At 36.3% G+C, this 24075-nt stretch overlaps 2 protein-coding genes across 2 annotated transcripts; both read right to left on the bottom strand.

The window, feature by feature from the left end:
* Positions 1–2300: 2300 nt before the first annotated feature.
* Positions 2301–7829, bottom strand: LOC120328489 (uncharacterized). Its single transcript, XM_039394997.2, has 5 exons — positions 7692–7829; positions 6546–6953; positions 4918–4983; positions 4054–4278; positions 2301–3163 (listed from the first exon to the last, which is right to left on the bottom strand). The coding sequence occupies exons 1-5, from the start codon at positions 7786–7788 to the stop codon at positions 2928–2930; spliced, it is 1032 nt and encodes a 343-aa protein (XP_039250931.2). The 5' UTR covers positions 7789–7829; the 3' UTR covers positions 2301–2927.
* An 8563-nt stretch (positions 7830–16392) lies between these two features.
* Positions 16393–17475, bottom strand: LOC120328399 (platelet-activating factor acetylhydrolase-like). The gene has a single exon (XM_078114369.1). It carries the CDS (start codon positions 17473–17475, stop codon positions 16393–16395), a length of 1083 nt encoding a protein of 360 aa, XP_077970495.1.
* Between the last annotated feature and the right edge of the window lie 6600 nt (positions 17476–24075).

Genomic DNA, 24075 nt, shown 5'->3' with positions numbered 1-24075 from the left:
AGGTTGAGGACGAGGGAGGAAATAGGATTGGGCCGCCAGCAAGCGCATAAAAAGGTTGGTTGGGGTGCAGAGGCATAAAAGGTTGAGGAAATGGGTGCAAGGACATGACAAGTTGAAGGGCACCAGAGAAGGAAGGCATGACAAGTTGAAGGGCACCAGAGAAGAAGAGACGACGGAGGAAAAATATGTGAAGAAGTAAGAAATAAGCGACGAGGGGGGAATATGGGCCAGCAGGCATGGACAGACAGGTTGAAGAAATAAGAGACGAGGGCCCCGCGTGGAATTTCTTCTAATCTAACCGTTCTTAACGCGCACACCGCCACGACTCACTCCAACAGGAACAAACACGGAACACGCCTCACTGATGAAAATCTGCAAGACTCGCTCATAGTCACAGTGTCAAGTTATACGTCGGAGTGCAACATTTGATATTCCATTTTTATCTTAGACTTGTGCAGAGTGTTTGTAAATAATCCAGGTACATTGTGGTTTCCTAGGTTATTATAGTAGTGATCACTTCAAAATCAATTTGGAAACATTCAGTTTTGAAATGGAAGTGTTATTGATAGAAATTTATTTGATACTTGTTAAAATCGTTTGGTTTCCTGTGGAATCCCAAAGTTTATCAGTGTCTCTACTTGACTAAATACCAGTAAATATCAATATTTGAATCTTAATCGAGCAAACTGACTTTTAGAAGTGTACATTGAACTGGTAGCCCGCAGCTTGATCTGTACCCAGAAAGTAGCCCTCGGCCTCGAAAAGGTTGGTGACCCCTGATCTAAAGCATAGGTTCGCAAAGTGCTCCGTACGGAGCCCCAGTGCTCTGTGAGATAAACCTAGGGCCTTCACGAACGATGCGTTTACTTATCAAAATACTGACTCGGCTAATTTTGTAACTGTCCAGATAAGCAATAATGGTAATTTGACAACGATAGCGGCGGAACGTGACAACAAGGCGGTAATTTAAATTTAGCATTATATATAAGTTCCAATAGGAAATTTTTATTTTATAAATTTATCATAGGGCTCCGTAAGTGATTGTGAACCTCACCACGGGCTCCATGACACTGAAAGTTTAAGAACCCCCGATCTAAAGGACCAAACTATATAAACTTAAGGTGGTTTAAAGATAGAAATGCAACAAAAAAGCAATTACGGTCGATTGGAGTAGACAGTGGTTCCTGACCCTTTTCGTTAAATTCTCCCTTTCGCTCATTTTGTAACTCTTCATTCCTCGATCACTATCCATAAGAATACTTAATTTATTCAAGCTTTAATGGATCCTTAGCTAGTGTCCTGCGCAAGCCGCACTCACGCTTTTGTATATACAGGTTATTATAGCTATGCAGGTTATTTATAGTGACATAGAGCGACAGTACTCGAATACCATATTTGCCGATATTTTACATTCGATCCGGGCTCCTAATACTATTCTTAGGTGTCGACGTTCATCTGTTCTCGTGATTCGGCTCAATGGAGACCTGCATTTTTACAAGCATGTAATATGTTTGGACGGTTCCTATATGCCAGTGGTTACCAAAGTTGATTGACCAGTGGCCAAAATTAGAAGCGGAACAATATTCGCGGACCGGAAGAGTTGAACGCCCGCAATGGGCCGATAATTGGTAACTAATTTTGTTCGCCTACTTCACATCAAGTCGTGTAAAGGGACTGAAACCTATGGGCAGGGGGTATATACGCTTTGCTAACACAAACAGTCCCCGAACTCGTAATAGAAATAAAATAGGAAAAATCAGAATAAAATTATGGTCTAATCTAGTACACGTACTACGGGAGTACCGGTGCGCGTATAATTAAACTACCGGTAAAATTGAATTGTTACGAATACAGATGTGCATAAACAATGTTAATGACGTAACAGTTAACAGTATCTAGAACGCAAATAGAAAAAAAAACATAAAATGTTTAAATTTTTTAAATTAAGTTCGGCGGGCCGTAATTGGCCCACGGGCTGCGGTTTTTGGGAACCACTGCTGTATACGTAGTGAGTGTTATCCAGGGTTGGAAATATTGACTATTTGAGGCGTTCGCAGTTCCATCTTTCATAAAAAACATCGCGAGGGCAATCGTAGTAACACCACTAAATGGTCCTCATGGTATTATCGTCTTTCACTTCGAAAAGACTTCTTGTGACAATGCTTTGAGATAAACGAGTCGCGAACGTTTTTATTCTGCTAAATGCTAAAACCCTCCGTGTATAAAAAGCTCAACCTGTTTAAGCCTGCTAGACATTTATAAACAAACCCAATCTCAAATCATATATTTACTTGTATTAATCACTTTGTAAATTCCGCAACATTATGAATACGAGATAGGAATTGACGGTTCTAAATATGTAAATATGCATAGATAAAAATATAAGTGAATTCAACTTGCATAGTTTTTTATATCATGCAGCCTAATGAAGTAGAAAATTCATGATGTAAAAATCATTTATGCAGAATTTGAATATATGCTGAATATTAATTATATTCAATTCTCCAATCAATGAACAAAATATATTTTTTATAGGAGCGCTTCTCAATGTTACTCGGAACAAGATACATACAACCACTAATACGTATGGACCTACCGTTTTTAAAAAGACATTGCCTACCGCTAGTTATTAAAATTTAAAATGCAAATCGCTCTGGAAATTCAAATTTCAAAATCAATACCAGCTCTAACTGCATAATTACTGATTTTCTCATTTTAAAGCGTGACGGGGTGTGTTCTCAAATTTTTACAAATGCTTTCAAATTTTTGATAAATTTACGGCACACGGTTATTTCGTTGGATCCCACTCGCATCTTTCCAGTTTGAAATCACTGGCCAAATACTATAACAACTTAAATCTAATGGGTGTTAAAAAAAAACGCTAACGCTCATGCAGATTGCCCCGGAAATTCGAACCATTACTAACCCTAATCAATCAATTCATCATATATTCCCTCATTAAAATCTTCCGTGTAAACATAGCCAGGTATTTCTTTGGCTGCTTGAACTATGACCTTCCGGTCTATTTCTTTGACCCCAATTTCTTTTAGATCTTCTTCGTTCATGTCGATCAACACGTCATACGTTATTTTTTCCTTTATGAATAGGTAATTCAAATTGTTCAGGGCAATCTTATTTAAAAATTCTTCCATGTTAGATGGTGCTAAAATAAATAAAAAAAATTTAATAATTTTGTTGTTGATCGTTGACTATGGTGTCCATAGCTTTGCTACGCAACAGTGTGCTCCAAAAGTATGTGTACCAAGATGACGCACAACCTGAACCCTAACCTGGTGCACATACTATGTTCAGGTTGTGCACCATTTTAGTACACATACCTCATGAGCACTCGCAACAGTATACGCATTGGAAGGTATTGTTATTTCAGTCTCGTTAGACTGTCACCCTCAAATAAATGAGATTTGATGTGCTAAATCAGGGGTTTGCAAACTGCGGCTCGCAAATAAAATTTGTGTGGCCCGCGAAGAAGTGCCAATTTTGAATGGTGTGCCCGCGAAACTTTTTTAAATAATCTAACACTTGCAAGCATATTTAATTTCTCAGCGTCGCGAAGTCTATACCAGTACCTGAGTACCACTGTCATATTAGTATAACTAGATAGCAAAATCCTGTTGGAAAATACACAATGTCATAAAAGCGTGTTTCTCACTGAATTCGTTCAAAGTTGGTGCGGCCCGCGACTTCACTCAGTTACTTGTACCTGGCCCTCCTTTGATAAAAGTTGCACGCCCCTGTGCTAAATTATACGCATAATTATATTTCAGGCATTGTCAGTGTCTTCCAATGTGCTTATTTCGTAATTAGTTCTATGGCAAGAACTAATTTGTGTCAACAACTCGTGACAATGTATGAAATTTTATAAATTATTGAAAGAAGTGCCTCAATCTTTCAATCTCAATCGTCCACCCAATTCTTAACCGCGAAATGGTGTCATACACCCGTAAAACTTAAAATCACCTCCGTGGTCCGGTACTTCCCAATTCGAGAAACACTTAGCTGAATATAAGATTTGGATGCAAAAAGTCGCCTTACCTTTTCTTTCTGGTTTGTAACTGACATTGACAAAAGCAGATTTGGAGTTATTCACCGCTCTCATGAGTTTAATTCTGTCGCCCAAATGCGATACGCCCAAATCTCTCAACCTTTGTTTATTCAAAGGCTCAAGTTGTTGCACCGTTGTGATGCCAGCCTTTTCCAGTAGGGGCCAATAGTTTTCCACGTCATATCTGGCCAGAAGAACACGAAGTTCAGGCTCGCCTGTAGTAAAAGTATGGAGTCAGCACACAAAAACAAAGTACTGGCTGACTAATCCCATACCCGACATGGACTGGTAAATGAAGTCCGTGGTTTGCCGTTTTTTCGGCTTTCTTCTCCTTCGGGATAAATATGTAAATCCTACCTTATGAATGCTATTTGATTTGTAAATATACGATGATACAATTACGTAGCGAGAAAACGTGTTCTAACCAACCATATCAGTTATTAGATTTCTTCTAATAACCATGTGCTGTAGGTAAGATTACTGAACTTTTTTATTTTATTGTTACATTTCATGGTATTTAGACTGCAGTAACCGTCATATTCTTCTACGTTACACAGTCGTGTGTTGTGTACTTTGTAGGTTGTCTCGTAACCGCGAAATTATTATTTTCAATTCATAATTATTCATTCGATTTTGAAACCAATAAACATACATTTTAAACATAAAACATAACCCTATATAAAGCCGCCACCCTTTTGTGTATGTTAAATGATAGAATAAAATATTCGTTTCAATTATTTAATTTAATTTTGTTTTAATTGCAATTCCGATCTACCCAAGTCTACCTATATGTAGAATATGCTGAACTGAGAAATAATACGGTAGCGTCCGTCAATATTTGAAAAAATACTAACCGGGCTTCAAAGGCAGAGCTTTTGGTCTATTGACTTGCCTGGTCTGAGGCTGCTGTACCGATGTAGCTGAATAAATAATAATGAAATAGCGATTAGCACTTCTATATACACTTCTGACAAGCCAAGCTCAGCACTTTTTATAATTGTTTGTTAAAAAATATTAGATTACCCTTTATTATAGTGGTTCTCAAACTGTGGGGCGCGCCCCCAAGGGAGTGTAGACAATTTTTTAAGGGGGCGTAAAGCTAAATAAAAATAATAAAAATATTTGTTACATTTGATCCAGCCCCCTTTATTTTGGATATTTACATTTCTTCATTTTGGATATTTACATTTCTTCATTTTGGATATTTACATTTCTTCATTTTGGATATTTACATTTCTTCATTTTGGGTATTTACGTTCAATTCACGTATATTCAACTTGTTCTCAATTTCTTGTAAATTGTAATTCATTTAGCATGGAATCATAAAGCATCTGTTAAACCGATAAAAAATTTTGATGAAAAATGCGAGTATTCAAAAAGAGGAACAATTTATTTATAAAGGTTTTTTTTGAAAATTATTAAATGTTATTTATCGTGTTTACTAATGAAGGGCATTTACAGGAAAATGCACGAACCCCCAAAATATTGCTATTTGCGGTATTAATAGCCCGACGACGTCTTGGCGCCGCGTAATCACACTTTTCGTTTTCGGTTCCGATTCATCGAGAACGGTCCGTCAAATCTCACAAGATTCAGAAAGCCACAGATCAGCACACGTGTTTTTTTCTGTTCTGCATGCTTTTTCTGCTTAATATGGACATTTAAGCAAAGGTTAAAGGTTTGAATATTTCTTTGTTCATACCAGAAAACACTCATGGACAGTATAATATTTCAGGGCTTCGCTTTGACATTCAGTAAAATATGAGCTTGTTACCCTGCAGGTTGTCACAAGACGCGTAACAAAAGTATGGGCCGCAGAGATCTTTCCCAAGTTACAGACGAATTTGACATTTTTTTGTAAATTCATTTTGTTTGATACGTTGATTAACTGCAGAAGGATTAATATGAGATCAGTTAACCAACAAAGCATCTTGATATTTTTTAACAAGAACGAGGAGAATAAGTCTTCTTCTGGACAAAGTTTGATCTACTTATTTCAATTTTTAGCCGGCGCATTATTTTATTCATGTGAAATGTTTTCAAGTGCGCGACATTGTCCTACACTTCGCAAAAATATATGTTAATATTTTCTAATCCACTCTTTTTTTGCCGGTCCGCGAGTACATTTTATTTAATTTTACCGGTCCGCCAGAAAAGTTGGGAACCGCTGTTTTGAATGATATTTAACAAAAGTATTTATTTCATTTATACAGAGCATTAGCGTTAACACGGTTCCTGTTTATTGCGAATAAGGTCCTCAATTCGAGGAGCACACAGCACATTGACTTATGAGATTTCCCAGTTTGGCTGCAAAGCTGTGGATTTCACATCACTTTCCTCTGATAGTAAATGACATTAAAAATAGCAACACATGAAAACTCAGCTGCCATTCAAGTATCCCTGGAAATCTCCTCGTGAACCTCTAACGTTGAGAACCGCTGATCTAAACAGATGACTGTTATTTTTTGTATTTCAGGCTTACCTCCGTATACTTGACCTTCCTCTACCATCATACTAAATGGTTCTTTTTGAAGGATTTCGTCACCACATTTGATACGAAGCTCTAGATTTTGTCTCCCTATTTCCGAGGCCAATATCTCTACTTTATGCTCAATCCAATGAAGCTTTTGCAAATCTTCAAATCGAAGTTCTTTTCCATCTGGTGGCCGGATAGTAATGGTGTTCTCATCGGGCACATGGGGCACAATGTTGGTAGTGCATGTTAACCCATGAGGCAACTGAGCATTGTAATTTGGAACACCACTCTCGATGCATCTGTATCCGCTATTGACGAATCGCAGACATGCATTGGTCGTATCTTCCAATGAATAGATTGTAATCACCCACGTGTCCTTCGTGAGAATTTGATATTTTATCAAATATCTTTCCCCTGAAAAAGGTACAAATCAGAAAACTATCGATTAGTTATCATTTTTACGATCTAATCTGATTTTAAACATGTTTTTGAATGAAACATACTTTCGCCTTACTATCTGTTATTTGTGGCTTATTGTTAGCCAGTTATTTTTGAGGTGGGGTGCGACTTAAAAAGTTCGAGAACCACTGAGTTAGATTGCTGGCTTAAACCATATTTGAGTAGATTTTTTATACCGACGCTTATCAGCGCATTTCGCCCCGAACAACGCCTTGTAAAGCGGCCAATTTTGGAAGTAACGGAATTTTATTGATTAATAAATTCATTGTACCCTGGCTGATGTTGGGTAGTCGTATGCAATTGTTGGTGTGCCGAAGCAAAGTAATTCCGTTTCTTTGATATCAGTTTGATATGGTCCGAGTAGGCTCGGTATGAAAGTCGTAAAACCCGGTGTATAAACAATTGCTGTTGTTACTTCGAGACGTTGTTGTTGTTAAACTAACAGAAATCGGTACTCCCAAAGTATGTAAACCAAGATGGCGGACACCGGAACGGGATATGTGAAACAGGTTGATTAGGCCATCATTTTTTTTTTTTTTCATTTTTCCTATTTTAGTTCTATTACGAGTTCGGGGACTAGCCAAGTGACTCCTGTGGTATTATGGCCTAACCCTAACCTGGTACACATACTACGTTTCGGTGTCCGCTATTTTGGTTTACATACTTTGGCAGTACCAGAAATCATCTTCTCACCTTGACGGTCTCTACGATTTAGATCTTGATAGTCAACTTCAACGTCTGCTGGTTCCCACTGCTCACATCCGCAGCACCGTCGAAGCGTTGAAATCATGACTAAACTACGCGGTATTACTAACTACGCAAACATTACTGAATAGCTGTTACTGGACAAAAAAAAAACAGTAATCAGTAGTTTATTTCTTCACCATGCTGAAAAGGCACTCGCGACATACAATTTACAATAAGTTATATATAAAGAATTGCATTTCAGGGAGAAGCGGAAAACATACTAGTTATCGAGAAGTGGCATCCATTAAAAAGTCTAAACAGAACATGATGAAAAAAAAATGCACAGATAAATAAATATGAGCGAAAGATATATTCTATGTTAAAACGTTTCTTTGAGCTGGAATCAATTGGTGGTAAAATCACATGGCAATGCAGCAAAATATGGGCAAAACGATAAGTAGTTCGGTGAAAATTATGAAAAAAAAAAAAATATATAAGAAATCAACCCCTGGAGGCCCCCGTGGATGCGAATATCATCTTTAATCATTGCAAGTATAAAAGCGAAAAACGATTAGTGTAACTTTATTGTTGTACACTGTAAACCTGATTACGGGTGCGATACGCACAGAGATTTTCAGTTTAATTTACGACTTCATTTTCGGTTTTGCGCAATAAATAACCGATTAACTGTTTTACCGAATCGGCATTTTCCCATGCGTAATGCATCACCATACTTCTGACTAATTTCAGTAGCTTTTATATATTCAATGATAGCCCGTGCGCGAGCCAGTCAATTCTGAGTTGATTCACGTATACTTTATCTAATCAGTAAAAAACAATCGCTCATTCATATGTATTCAAATCGCCTGAAATTTTGTTTTATTACTTCAGAATGGAATATATTTAAATAAAGGAATCAAAAGTCTATTATAAATGTTTTGAAACTGACTATAGAAGTAAGAACTAAAAGACTTAGCTAAACTCTAGAATTCTCTGAAATTAATGCCATATCTCCCTTAAAACCAGCTTCTAGCGCTGATCATAATGGCTCTTGCAATCTCAGGTATTACGAAAGATCTTGTCTCAGTCAATATTTGTTTGGCCATTGTTTATTAAGCATGCTATTAAAAATGAGTTTGTATAAAGTAAAATTTTCTCAATAAATTGATTAGAAGAATCATTGAGATGCCTTGAACTATCACGTACATAGATGCAATTTGATATTGTGTTAGGTTGAATTAAAAATTTAGAGTTATTTGAAATTTCGTGAACCTGCTTGCTGTCCGTTTTGATTTTTTTGTGAGCGAAATACCTTGCTGTTGTAATAATTACCAAGTAATGTGTTTCGATACATTCTTTGCAGTTGATCAAACTTAAAATCTATCTGTCGCTATCTATCTGTCAGAGAGTTCGCTCTAATGGATGTGGACGTATAACATTGCTAACACCACGATATTGAACAACGACCATATATTAAAAAAGCACTATTTGAAGAAAAAAACGCTAATTTCAACGGGCCACATACACCCCGACACGAAGATTCCGAAGGTCGCATGAAATATTTTGTGAAAATGCCATTTTGAATGAAAGAATTATTTCAGTTACGGCAGAGCAGTAACTCAAAATCGGAGTAGTCGTCTAGTCTTTCTTAGCAAAAGATCATACACAAGGTGCACTGAAAAACCAGAACGAAGCGAGCTACTGCGCATACTCTATCTCAGGGGTGGGCACGGTTTTGGGATTAGGGGTCTAAAATTTTGCCCACCTAGACTGGCGGGCCATGTAAGTATGACGTGAAGAGTTACATTTTATGAACAATGTTTACAGTGTTACAAAAGCAACAGTGTAAAACAATAAACCTCGCGCCAAATCTAAATTTAACAGCAATCTCAATATATTCATTAGGCTATTTTTAACTAAAACATCAAAATTTGGTTTCAGTTTGGTTGTGGCGGCATCAAGCGAGCCAGATTGAATTACCCAGCGGGCCGGATTCGGCCCGCGGGCCGCACTTTGCTCATGTCTGCTCTATCTGTAGTAGCGCGTGGTCTCACTTGAATACGTTGCTCGATGAGATAAGCAAAACATATCATTGTGACTATCATTGTTTCTGTTACACAGGGCATGTTTTTGATAATGGCGCCTCTTATACCTAACTTCAAAAATAATTCGGGAGCTAAACAAATTCTAGATGTTGTTATACATGAGAATAAATTTATTAGAGGTCAAGTAAGAGTGAAATGTTCGTATTATTATTTAAATCACCAAACCAAGCAACCAATTCACCTCTACAACGTGCTGCCAGGGGCGGCGGCCCTTATGGCACTACACTATAGGCAATCATAGTGACGTATATCGTATTAGACAAGTTTAAAAAATGCCAAAGGCTTGGAATATTTCGCGGTTTGGTATACCCTCGCAAAATCCCACGAAAAACGTCATTTGAGACTTATTACAGTTTTATCGAAATTCGGCGACTGATGTTCTACTGAGAACGTGATCACAAGCTATTCCGTAAATGTTATCTTACACCACGCAATACATCTCGACTGTACCTTGGTTTATAGTCACGTTGGTACGTAGAAACGTCCACGTCACGCCAGTCATGTGGTTGCTGTTTGCGTAGCTAAGTAATCAGTACGTCGCGGCTAGCGAATTGTTTGATTTTTTATAATTTCAGTTATGAAATAGTTACGCAAATAATTCAAATATCAACTAAAAGCCTGTAAACAGGTAACACTGGTAGTATATTCTGCACAAAAAGACAAGATTTTTAGTCATTACTCACTTACAAGCCAGTTAGTTGGATCAAAATTAATTTTCAAACTTTGTGACGAAATTTATTTTGAAATGTAACATTTTACTGACTGCGCGATAAAATTTACCTCTGTTTGAAATGTCCGTCAATACACTATCCCTAATTGGTCAAAAGTTATAAAAAAATAACTAATATTCGAATTATTTTATTGTCCTGCCGATACGGCGGTGCGAACCCTCAGGGCGAGGAGTGACTTCGCTCAGAGACGTCAGAGTTAAAAGAGTTAATTGAAATTACCGCTGCGAATATCTTCCAGACCATTGTGAAATAAAATATAATATATATTCAATCAATTTACAATTCTACATGATTAAATTGTAATCCCTGGAATTGTAGTTGGCATAAAATAAATATTAATTATATTGGTCGCGTATTTACGTTGAATGCAATTGCCAGGCTTGTCCATGAGACATATTTTTCTGTCCCATTTCCCATCCCGTAGCAATTATGCCTGTCCCGTCACATAGGATTCCAATTGGAATAAAATTCAGTAAAAACAGTTAAATTTAGGTTTAGCGTCTACTAAATAGGACTACATGTACGAAGAGACATGCAAAACAACAACATTTACGGACTTTGTTAACTTTATATTCATAACTAATATAAATGTGTCAATCAGCCCCTTCACGAAGTATATTGTTAATGCTGAATATGTTTTGCTCTCTATAACTAACTAGAGAACTATGCTCAAATATATAGACACGAAATCCATAACGAAATGTTTTACCATCATTTCTCCAATAATTATACGGTTTTCGTGTCCCATGGAAAATACAAATGTGTGCTGTCCCATGGACAAGCCCGGCAATTGCTCTTTTTTGACTGGCTGCACGCAATCCTGGTCCGTATACCCGCTAATGTAATACAGAATCAATAAATAGGATATAATCGATTACAATTTTGGGCACTCTCGCAGTGGGTGTACCCGGTTAGGGTTAGACCAGGGTGGTCCAAACCCAGGCCCGCGGGCCACGTGTGGCCCACTGCTTCATTATCTGTGGCCCGCGTCACATTCGGAGAGTAATCAATAAATCCCATTTCGTGTTGTTCTGTAATCAAATTAATCAAAAAAATCTTTTTGACAGGTTGTTACATCACTTATGTCACTGAATTGACTAGTGTTATGGCTAGCTGAGGCAAATAGCGAAGTTGAATGATGTGCTTGGCAGTCTAAATTATTATCTGGCTTTCTATCGTTTTGGTCGGGAATATATGCTAACAATATAGGCATCAAAGAAAATAAAAATCGAATGCGGATTCTATTAGCCTGGGATGGCTATGTCTGATAACTATGTGTTTGCACAATAAAAGTGTTCGTTTTGTATTGTACTGTTTACCTATTCTTGGCACTATTGTGGCCCGCGAACAATAAATAAATAAATTTGTGACCCGCGGAGCCGACAACCTTGGACCACCCTGGGTTAGGCCATAATTTTATTCCGATTTTCCTTATTTTAGTTCTATTACGAGTCTGTGTTAGCCAAGTGTATGTACTATAGGTTTTAGTCCCTTTATACAACTTGATGTAAAGTAGGCGGACAAAATATGTTACCGCCATATTGGTACATGTACTTCTGGAGCGCCTAATTTTGGGCGTGGCAAAATATTGTGTAAACAAATAAAGTTAATTACATGAGCAGATTTCTGCAATTAAACTTTCTTATTTTAATGGGAAGTGGGCGGGCCGGACGAATTACACTGTGTAACACAATTTTTGTTTCTGGTTTTCAGTTAATTATTATTTTCTGATTGTTTACACGCCAAAACTGAAGAAAAGTGACATACATTACAATGAGTGAACGATGGGTGAATACATAGGCTACATATAGCGGTTTCGTGATTTCAAAAGAACTATAGTTAGAGTCTTATTAGTCGCTTAAAATTTATTTAAATTGATTTCATTTTAATTTCTTAAAGGTTCTTGATATAGAATGCAAGGAATACATCTCTGGAATATCAAAAACACTAAAAACATCCCCAGCCTAAGTTATACTGAAAGTTTTACGCTGTTTTATATCACCAAAAAAAAACGATTTGGGGGAAATCCCCTCCCTCCATTTTCCCAAACCAACATTTAAAAAGAATTAAGGTGATTCTCTCAATGTACATGTAAAAATTTGTGAGATGTTTTTGCGACAATGAAGTTATGCGAAAATGAACTTTCAGGGGCACCTATGAAAATGTAGTTTTGCCGGAATAGGTTTTCTCGAATACACACTCTTTTCATCTCGCATACATTTAAATCAGTAGCACCACATTCTCGTATAAACCCGTTTTCACATAACAGCATTTTCCTCAACAACTAGCCATTACATCACCATGGGCGCTCAAGAAGTGTATGTACCAATATGACGGTAACTAATTTTGTTCGTATACTTTACGTCAAGTTGTATAAAGGGACTGAAACCTATGGGCAGGGGATATAATATTCACTTGGCTAACAAAGACAGTCCCGAACACGTAATAGAATTAAAATAAGGAAAATCGTAATAAAATTATGCCCTAACGGTAACCTGGCCCGCACACTACGGGAGTACCCTTGGACCCGACTAAAAAGCTAGGTATCAGTAGTAAATGACTAAAAGGGTAGGTATCACATGTTACATTGACTAAAAAGGTAGGGTTAGGTTATCAGTAACCCTAACCCTACCTTTTTAGTCATCTACTACTGTTATCTACCTATTTAGTTATTTTCTACTGATACCTACCTTTTTAGTCATCTACTACTGTTACCTACCTTTTTAGTTATTTACTACTGATACCTACCTTTTTAGTCATCTACTACTGATATCTACCTTTTTGGTCAGGTCCAGTACCCTTTGTCTAATTAACGAGTCGCAGATTTACTTTGCTAAACAAAAATTACGATTCAGGTCCAATCGAAAGAACACTGGTGAGTTTACTGAATTCAACTAGGTATTTTGGTTACCCCTTCTTTATTTTCTACTCTACTTTTTTTACCGCATGCTAGCTAGAAACATTCAGCTTTGAGATTTTCATAGCACAAAAATTGCAGACTATGCCCCAACGTTCCTCAGTTGCGACCTAAATTTCACTCATTGACGTAAGACATACTTCATATAAATCATTAACAAAGCAAGCAAATGGCGACTCTACATCGGGCTGATAAGGCGGCCTAATCACATGACCCAACAATCGCCTGTCATTCAGCAAATCTGCACAAAAAAATTGACCAGGGAACAAACCAATCTCGTAGCCGACACCCGCGATTAATGGCAACGACGAGGAGCCAGGATTTTCTGTGATACGTGAGCATTCTTCACGGGTTTGAATGGCGTTAAATAAGAAGCCTATTGTGTTTACTCGCGAACCTTGTATTGTGCAATTCAAAATGGTTTCCTCCATTTTTGTGGGTTGTTATTACGGACTGCAGACGCAAACTTAAGTTAGCCGCAAGTACTTATTTCACCAAGACATAGCCACATGCGATATCGGCCGCGTTCATTAAGTCACAATGTTCATTTGTTTAAAATTTAAATGGCATGCACTCCAATTAATAAGATTGGGCGTGGCGTAATTATAATATATCTCGTCGAGCATCTCGAATGAGCTGGCATATACGGGCGCTGACGTCCAAACTTGTGGCTGAAAATTTGCACGTTATCAATACACGTAAATATTTGGTTTTTATGAATACCGTTTACACAACCTTGCGCAAGGGAGGCCCGAGTTACTATAGGATAGGATAGGATTTACATATTTATCCCGGGGGAGAGGAAAAACCGATAAGACGGCTTATCCATATGCCGAACCACGGCCTCTCGTCCGGTTACCGTACCATTCCAAGTCGGGTATTGGATTAGTTATATTGTTTTGTTTTCGGAAGCATGGACTTGGACTTATGACTATGAATGATCTTACTCAATTAAAATGGAAAAAAGCTATTGGGGGGGACATACTGCATTGCACCAACTTGCTTGCTTGTAAATCCCTACAGTTGGGATTTATTTATGTCCATAAATCATAACAAACAGAACGTGACGTAACTGCAGCAAAAATGTGACATCACCGCACACAAGGAACAGGGACATTTATCCCCATAACAGAAGTCGTGCCTTATTATGTGAAGCAATTTAAATATTTCCTTGCATGGTCAGATATATTTTCAGAACACCATTTTGACAACGGAAACTAAAAATATTTTATGCCAAAACCTTAAACTATACAAATGCAGTGACTCTCACCGGCAATGTTTTATACCGTTCTTGTTTCGTTTATTTACATTGTAAATGATGATGGAAAAATAATAAAAATACAAATACAAAAAAAGCTAAGTATTTCAAGACAACTGTTTTCAATAATAAGAAGTGCATATAATATACTGCTTCATGTAAAATTGTTGAAAAAAATGCATGCAAAATGTTAAAGTGCATTTAGGCGACAAAGCATCATTCTGAAAACCAAGAAATGCACAAAGTTTGGTAAGATTGCTCCATTGCCTCGTACTATATAATGTCACCATCTTGATTTTTTTAAATTTTCGTTACAAAGATCAAAAGGCCAGTGTAGGCAAGAACAAACCATAATAAGAAACATGTTTGTAAAATGGCAAGCATAATCAAGTTGAGGTTAATACAAAATTCAAATAAAAAATTTCACAATAATACGGAAAAAAATAATAATATTTTGTAAAAATTAATCCTGTATGGGGTTCAGGGGTTAATCAAGTAGTTTGAAGGATCTAGGAACTTTGCAAAAATAATAAATCGTTAACTTGCTTTGCAGAATAATAATAATGTGTACCACATAGAATAGGAAAGTTGATGACTTGATGAGTCTACTTAATCATATGGTGAACCATTGACTTTGTCTCTTTTCTAGTCCAAGTGGGGTATGGGAATATTTAATCAGTTATTTCAGATACATGGACATAGATTGTTCAAATTTAACAATTAAAACATAACTTAGTTCAATAAGTTAATTCCTTTCTGAAGACTTCAATCTTCATAGAGTAAAATAGGTTCAATGAAAAGTAAAAGAGAAGAAAAATTCAAAGTAAAAATTTGGTATTACTGGTACTCAGTTATTTCAGATACATGGACATAGATTGTTCAAATTTAACAATTAAAACATAACTTAGTTCAATAAGTTAATTTCTTTCTGAAGACTTCAATCTTCATAGAGTAAAATAGATTCAATGAAAAGTAAAAGAGAAGAAAAATTCAAAGTAAAAATTTGGTATTACTGGTACATAATGGAAAAGTAATAATCAAATTTTAAAATGTACATGTGCGTACTAAGTAAAACTAGGTAGTTATGCTTTTCCCTGAGGTGTTGATAAATCAGAGTCAGATTTTCGATTTTTTGAACCACATATTTAAATTGTGATTTATACAATTAATATAAGAAACTGTCTTCTACAACCACCTTTCATAATTGTTTATACTGCTGTGTGGAACCAGCTGCTCTTATGTTAAATATATGGTTAATATACCATATTTCGCTCTAAATCGTATAGCCTACAAAATTCTCTGTCATAACTAATTTTAAAGAAGTCCAATTCATACTTAAGTTTAAGGGCAGTGGTTCCCAACTGGGGGACACAGAGCAGTAGAAGGAGGCCACAATGCTAGGTGCAAAACTGATTTTACTTCTCTCTTTACAAGAAAACTCCAATCTTCTCAGTTTCATTGCTTGATAAGGTTATTTCGTGGGATATTTCCACTTTGTTGAGCATGAATTGTTTGAACATAAAGAGATTGGAATCCAAAAATCAAAATAACAATATAAATCCCAGTAGAATGATAAACAGGGGGGCCATGCCCATGAGTGCGAAAATTCTTCGCAGAGGGGCCACGAGCCATAAAAGGTTGGGAACCACTATTTTGGAGTATTGAAAAAACTTCTGAGATTAATGAGATCACCATCTTATAACTTGACATTTAGTTCTTTTTCTGCCACAGAGCCGATGTCAGGGGATGAAAACTTCGCTTCTTTGATTTCTTGATCTTCAACTTCAACATTTGTTCCCATCATGCATAAATCTGAATTTTCTGAAACAATTGTTTCAACTTCTTTGGCACATGGAAGATCCAAATGTTTCCCGATGAAACCAAGAAGTAACTTCAAGTTCATTTCATTTGTGATTTCAGGGTCGGTTGGGCCTCTCATTCCGATCATTTTGGCAATGCAGGATATTCGAGGGAAAAAGCCCATATCGGTGTAGGTCATGTGAACCGCTCCACGAAGCGTGACCATTTTCCTTTCCGCATCAATGCCTGTGACATCAGCATCGAGTCTTCGCATTCGTAAAACTTCTTTTTTGTCGATGTAACCATCTGCATTGATATAAAGCAGTGGTTGGTTTATAGGTATCTTGTAGTACTTTTGTTCCAGGGGATATAACCAAGCGTCCATTGCCACTGACACTTTGATTCGACTTTCTTTCTCTAATGCTGCAATTGTGGTTCCACCTCCAAAAGAATGACCAATGATTGCACATTTCTTCACATCAAGTTTATCTTTAAAAACAGACAAATCGATATTTTCGGACAGGACGTTGTTTAACGTACCATTGTTTAGTTGTTCCACGCAATCGATAAGTTTTGAGATATCATTAACTCTCTGAGTGATTTGCTGATATCTCAATGCCTGCTCTTCAGGCGTTTGCATCTCAATGTGCTGAAATTCCACAGACTTTTCTTTATATTCACCATCAGATTCTTTTTCAAGGTAAACTGATGCTGAAGCAGATTTGTCTTTATGATCGACTGCCGCAACAAGGAATCCACGAGATGCAATTTCACTCGAAAGAAAAGTATATGCATTTTTTGACAGCCCGAGTCCATGAGATACAACAATTACTGGCAATTGTGAGATGTTCATTGGCATTTCAAGTGGTCCATTCCAACGCACAGGAACAAGTTTGGATTTTAGGAAGCATTTCATAATTTTTGAAGCACAGCCACCACCAAGAAGTCCAGCAAATCCATTCAAATATGTTTCGTTCATCCAAGGAGGGCATATTTTTTTGTCGGATAGAAAATGCGGAAAAATGTGCTGTCAAGACCAGTTTTGTCTAAAATATCGACACAAGCCACAGCAGAAGGTCCAGATGCCCGAGGTATACAGAACGACATTATTGTTATTCAAGTTTAATACTTTGATAAATAATATTTCTGTAAATGAGACAACAAATTAAGTACAAACCTATGCAGCACATGTTTATTTATGGGCCTAAAACAGTAAAAAGAATATATCATTTCGTATATTCTACAAATTTTCAAGTTATATCCTTATACCAATGTTGCAATGAATAAAATAATGAAACATTCATACAGTTGATACCACGTTTAGACGTTATAGAATTCCACACCTACTGACCTAATAAAAACAGAAAAAAATTACAGAGCTAATTTATTTCCATTCATTTGCCAAATGGATTTGGCTAGTACAGTAGTATGGAATTGGATGTAAATTTATCATGGTCAAATAAGTCGTACAGCCCCTGAAAGTCAACAATAGGTCTAGTTACTCATACTTAACCTTAAATGAAATACAAAATACAGCAGCATACAATGAAATATCAGTATACTGTGTACTGCCATAATACAGTAATATGACCTACTGCTGTACTAATACTGTAATATATGAAAATCTCCAAGAACCAATAGCCTATATTCCATGCTACTGCCCTGATAAGCCTACTACACAGAGTTTCTGATTAGTAGCATTCTTCCTGTTTATAGCAAACAGCTGCCGCAATTTCCGGTAGGGTACGGTACCGGTATGTGGTATGTCAGGACTGCAGTATTCACATCTCAGAAGTCAGAAATTTGAGTTTTCTATACTGTACAAATCAATTACCCTTCTGTTTCCATTTCACAACTGCCTTTGCAAGAATTTACTGCAACCTTTATACTTGAAAAAGCAAAAAAGCCACGTCTCACAATCTTCATAAACAAACTACACATTCCAATACCACGAGATCTCGCGCAGCAATCTATTGATCTGCAATCACAAGACTTGCACGAGACATAAACATGACAAGGCATTTCGGAAAGATCAGCTGATGTAATCGAACGTATGCAGAGAATGCTACGTGTAGGGACCAGGGTAATTTCCCTGTCTCAGTTTTTATTTATTTATTTGTGCGCCTGAAACTAGGTAATTTTCTTTCAATTATAAATTGGTCACGTAACAGGCACTCCGAAGAGTTTCAGCCCCGGGGTAGGGAACTCTATAATCCACCTTAATACGACACAACTTGTTTAGTAAATAAAAATATTCCCGGCGTGATTCCCGGTCGACTTGCGCATTTACCAAAACACGAATAAAAAAAACTTTGCATTGAAAGCCAGACAATTTCAAATACATATATATATATATATATATATATATATATATATATATATATATATATATATATTATGTCATTTAGAGAGAGAATTTATTATTTCGTCAACCAGAAAACACATAATATAAAATATAATGACAACAAAATAATTGAAACAAAAGTTTTCGGTATGATTGGGAGGTAACGATACGACCATTTACGGTCATCTGAGTCAGTTACCACCCAATACAACACATGAATAAATACATCAAATATAAGTAAAACCCAAATATTTCAATCTTCAGGCGCGTGTTCAGATAAATAAAGTATGCCGATTAATGTTGTATGCCTAATATAAAAAATTAAACTCAAATCAATAGATATCTGTTTTATAAATTGATAATTTTGTGTTTACTGGTCTCATCGATCACTTCTTAAAGCTAAGTTCATGAATTGAAGTTATGCTTCCGGCCTGGCAATAGCAAATGAGATACAGCTACGTGCTATTCATTCCTAAAATAAAAGAATCATCACGAGACTCGCCAAAGGGTAGGTATTTTATAATTTACTACGACACAAATAAGATATCAATTCCACCGCGTACTTTCCGGTCATAAAACAATTGGCGAACGTTTCGCTATTTGAAAATACCAAAACATGAATAAGAGCCTTAATGGTATGTTAGTCGTTGGTCTTAATTAAAAGTCGGCAATCTAAAATAAACATATGCTATGACTATAATTCAGATAAGTACTACCACACAACTTCAAAATTCAGACGCGTTAACAGTTATACCGTTGAATTTTATAAACGAGATGAAAAATTGAACTCAAATTTGTATTTAGTGTTTTAAATTCGTAGTTCTCTTATTGGTCAATATTTGTTAAAAATTGGTCACATGGATCACTTCTACAAAACGAAATTCATAAACGGAAGTCATGGCTTTTTTCTGGCTACAGCAAACAAAATTGAGCTACGTGTCATTCATTCCTAAAATCAAAGGGGCATCACGAGACTCGTCACATGATTTACCGTAAGACAATAATATAATTTGGCAACATTTTTAAGTAATGCAACATGAAATTGCTATCTTATCCGGTTCTGACAAAAGAGAGTTATTTATACGTATATAAAGCTTTAAAGAACGTCATTACTGTCGCATGCATTGCAATGGTGAGGTATCATCGAAAGTTCCATCATGAGTTTGAAATACTAGATTCATTTTGGCGAATGGACTTCGGACTTCTGCGTGTTTATATAAAAAAAATTGCACCTAACGATTAAATTTTCAGAGACCCTCAGGCTAATTTATACTACGTCGAATTTATAAATTTAGCTATTAATTTGCTAAAAAAGTGGACACGCTTGTGATCTGACTTCATTACGACCGACCAGTCAGCTACAGTTTTAAACTTTCTAAAAATGTAAGCTATATTCGGATCAACCCTGGCAATACTTTGTAATAGTCCGCAACAAAAAATTGAAATGGATAACCATAAAATAATAACTTGTTGACACAGACTAGAACAAAAAATCACAAAGCTTGCAAAAACAGTTCAAAATGTCAGAGTTCAGTTCAAAATTTATTTATTCATTTTTTATTAACTACCAGTATGGAATTTTTCATGTTCCCTTTACTTAATAACTTCTATATGGTTGTGTGTATGGGTGCGTGTGAGCGTGTGTGAAATATCTCAATTATTTTAGGTGAGTGAACACGTACCACATCTTCTTGGCAAAATCTTCCATCTTATATACATTCTGTACGTTTTAAACTTTATCTAAGGTTTTGTTCGCTCTCCTGATTTCATAGTCAGTTTTTATTTATTTATTTTTACCATTCATTTTCTTGTTTTGCTGATTATGGAGTCGAAATAAACTTATACTTATAATGTCAATTAGACTGAAATTGCAGTTTTGCATTCACGTTGAGCGAAGCACTGGTACTAATTTTAACATTTGAACGCATGCGACTATGTCTATGATGTTTCACAAAACGATTGAACAATGCCCACGATTTTGAGAAACGAAAAACGGGTAACCCTCGGAAGATTTGCCAACACATGGAACTGCGAAAGTCTCCGAGATTAAAATAATGGCGAAACTCGAACTTAAGTCTGTATTTTACAAGAGTGTGTGTTTTTTGTTTTAGCTCAGTGTTCAGTTTTTCCTTAATTCCAAAGTAAAATAGAGCATATACGAACTCTCATCTTATAAATTAAATATATTCTGTTTTTCTTGCATTTGTTTTTCGTGTTAATTTTGACTTCGAGAAACGCTTCGTAATTACCGTGCTTCCTCGAAAATGAATGAAAATAGCACTAGGACTTATTTTGGGGTACGTCTTTTATTTTTATTTATCAAAAACAAAATTACAAATTAGGAAATAACGAATTTTTTGAATATGTAAAACCGGTAGGTCTTATTTTAAGGGGAAGGCTTATAATAATATCATTTTTAAAGTTCAGGTTGGGTCTTATTTTCATTCTAGGCCTTTTTTTCGGAGAAACGCGGTATAATACATACCGGGATCTAAGACTAGCAAATATCTAACAGCTTTAGTTACTTACAGTTTTTGGTTTCGTATTAAAATAATTGACTTATTATTTCTCTTGCAAAACAAAATCTTTTTTAAAATAGATCAGCGCATTTTTGATAGTGACATAATATGGTTATGTCTCGGAAAACGGTACGTGGTCTTACGCGTTTTCACCAATAAATCGACAATTCAGAAACAAAATTTGTGAATTATATGTATCAATGTAATGAAAAATAAACGCATAGGTAGTTTTCGACGAAAGGTCGCATGAATTGCCTTTTTAGGCCCAAAATTAAAATTAGAAGTTCTGAAAATTGCTTGCTTCCATACCTGCCCATTTCTACACTTCACCGAAGCATACGAAGTGACCAATATAAATATTCATTTCTAGGTTTTGTATCTTTTTTTTAGAAAATGCATTTTTTCCCGTTCTTTGTCCGATAATTAGATTACATTCTAATATTTCTCAAAGGCATACCTTTTTTGAAGTTTTGCATTATATGACAACAATGTACATTTGTACATAGCATTACCCAAGTAATTTGGTATGAGAAAGAGAAACCGGTTGAGTTAAATTTTAAAATATAAACATTAAATATATATGAACTTTGTGTTTTCTTGCTACCAGACACAATTCTGAGTCGGACATTCGCATTTACATATTTCGACATAAATCATTCCGATTCGAATTCAAATGTAAATTTCAATCAGTGCCCAGAAGTAGTATATATATATAAATTTTCGTACGGGTAAACGACAAGAAGTTGTGTCATTATCCAAATCTCAGAGACTTTCCCATGTGTTGTTAAATCTTCCGAGGGTTCTCCGTTAGCCAGGTCAGGGTTAGACTATAATTTTATTCCATTTTACTTATTTTGGTTATATTACGAGTTCGGGGACAAGCAAATTGACAACGGTAGTATTTGTATATGAAATTATGGCCTAACCTGGTACACATACTACGTTCCGGTGTCCGCCATCTTGGTTCACATACTTCTGTAGTACCAAATCTTGTGCATTATTCGATCGTTTTGTGAAACGCCATATTCGCATGGTTCATTCATTTCAATAATTTGTTGCCGATCCGCGATGGAGCAGTCGTTTACAAAGTATCATCAGGGACGTTGTTTCATTTCTTCGCAAAATTAAATATAGTATTTCATACTCATGATGGAACTTCCGGTGATAAATTACCATTGCAATACATGCGTCAGTAATAACGTTCGTTATATCTTTGTATACGTAAATATGTCGTCTTTTCTAGGACTGGTAAAAAACTGATATTTTGCGGCATTACTAAAGAGTGTTATCAAATTATATTATTGTCTCAAATCATGTGACGAGCCTCGTGATGGCCCCTTTTTATTTTAGAATGTATAACACGTGGCTGTATCTCATTTGCTATAGCCAGACATGAGGCATGACTTCAGTTTATGAATTTAGCTTTGTAGAAGTGATTGACGAGAACAGTAAATAAAAAGTAGATAATTCATCACAAAATTAACGGCGGTCATCGTCGAATGAAAGTAAATGCTTTGTGTTTCTTACTGGTTCCTGGAGCGCGAAGTATGACTGAAAATAATTTGACACTTTAAAATAGTAAGATTGCTTCCAATCACCATAAATTTAAAAACTTCTGTGTATTCTAACAGCGTCACTATTTCAATTCTTGGTCCAATGTTTGAAGTATTACAGATTGCTCCATTATTAATTCGGAAGTAAAGCAGAGAATGGAAGAAAATAGGAAAAAAACTTTTATGAGACCTCATTTTAGTAAACGTCTTTTGTTGTAGTTTTGCATTTAACTGCATGGCACGCCTTGAAATGATGTATAGTCTAAAATATAACAAAAACTATTTAGATGTCTGAATACTACAGTATTGCAATACGAAACGGCAACATTGTTCCTTTTTAGTGGGGTCTATGTGGATACAAGCAGTGGTGGGATTCAGCCGGTTCGCACCGGTTCTATAGAACCGTCACACGGAATTTTATGAGATCAGCGAACCGGTTGACAAAAAATTTGAATCCCACCACTGTATACAAGTACGAGTAGACTTTAGACACGTGCGCGATTTCGCAACGAATAGAAATCTGAAAATTGTGATTACTCGACCTGGACGTCGCCGGTCAATCAACAACATGACACGCCAAACACCCAATTCAAGGTCAATCGCCGAATAAAGAAATGTAGCTTTGTATATTCGATAAGCGAGCAATTACATCAAAATAAAATAAAAAAAGCATAATTTCTCGCAGTCTGGCAAAAAAATCCGATTCGCTGACCAGCGGTTGGGACCACTGGTATAGCCTGCAAGTACTCACGAAAAGATATGGAATAAGGTCAACTATCGGATGCTACATCATTGTAAAAGCTATAATCAGGAAAATATTATCGACTCTCGTAACACTATCGTTCGATTGGATTTGCTATTTCCCTACCGCACAAATGGTTGCTTAATGCGACCCACAATTTGGTAACCACTGGGCTAAGCGGCTCGGATGGGTCTGTCACCGTACTGCTTATAGTGATTACCCTGCAATGAATGGTTTGCTGAGCGAGAGGTTTTCTGAAATCTTCGTCTGGGTGGTTTAACCGCGGGTAGATTACAATATTTTCCTATTTTACCTGGCACGATCACCGAATGAGAGGCCGTGGTTCACCAGACGATTTTGAATCAAGTTTTTTTGCCTGGATTGTTCAAAATGACTGTACTATTTGATTTTTTTTGTATTA

The sequence above is a fragment of the Styela clava genome, chromosome 7 (genome assembly GCF_964204865.1).
Source record: "Styela clava chromosome 7, kaStyClav1.hap1.2, whole genome shotgun sequence".
Classification (NCBI taxonomy): Eukaryota; Metazoa; Chordata; class Ascidiacea; order Stolidobranchia; family Styelidae; genus Styela; species Styela clava.
Note: the sequence above shows the minus strand (reverse complement) of the source record. Positions and strands in the feature narration are given on the sequence as shown.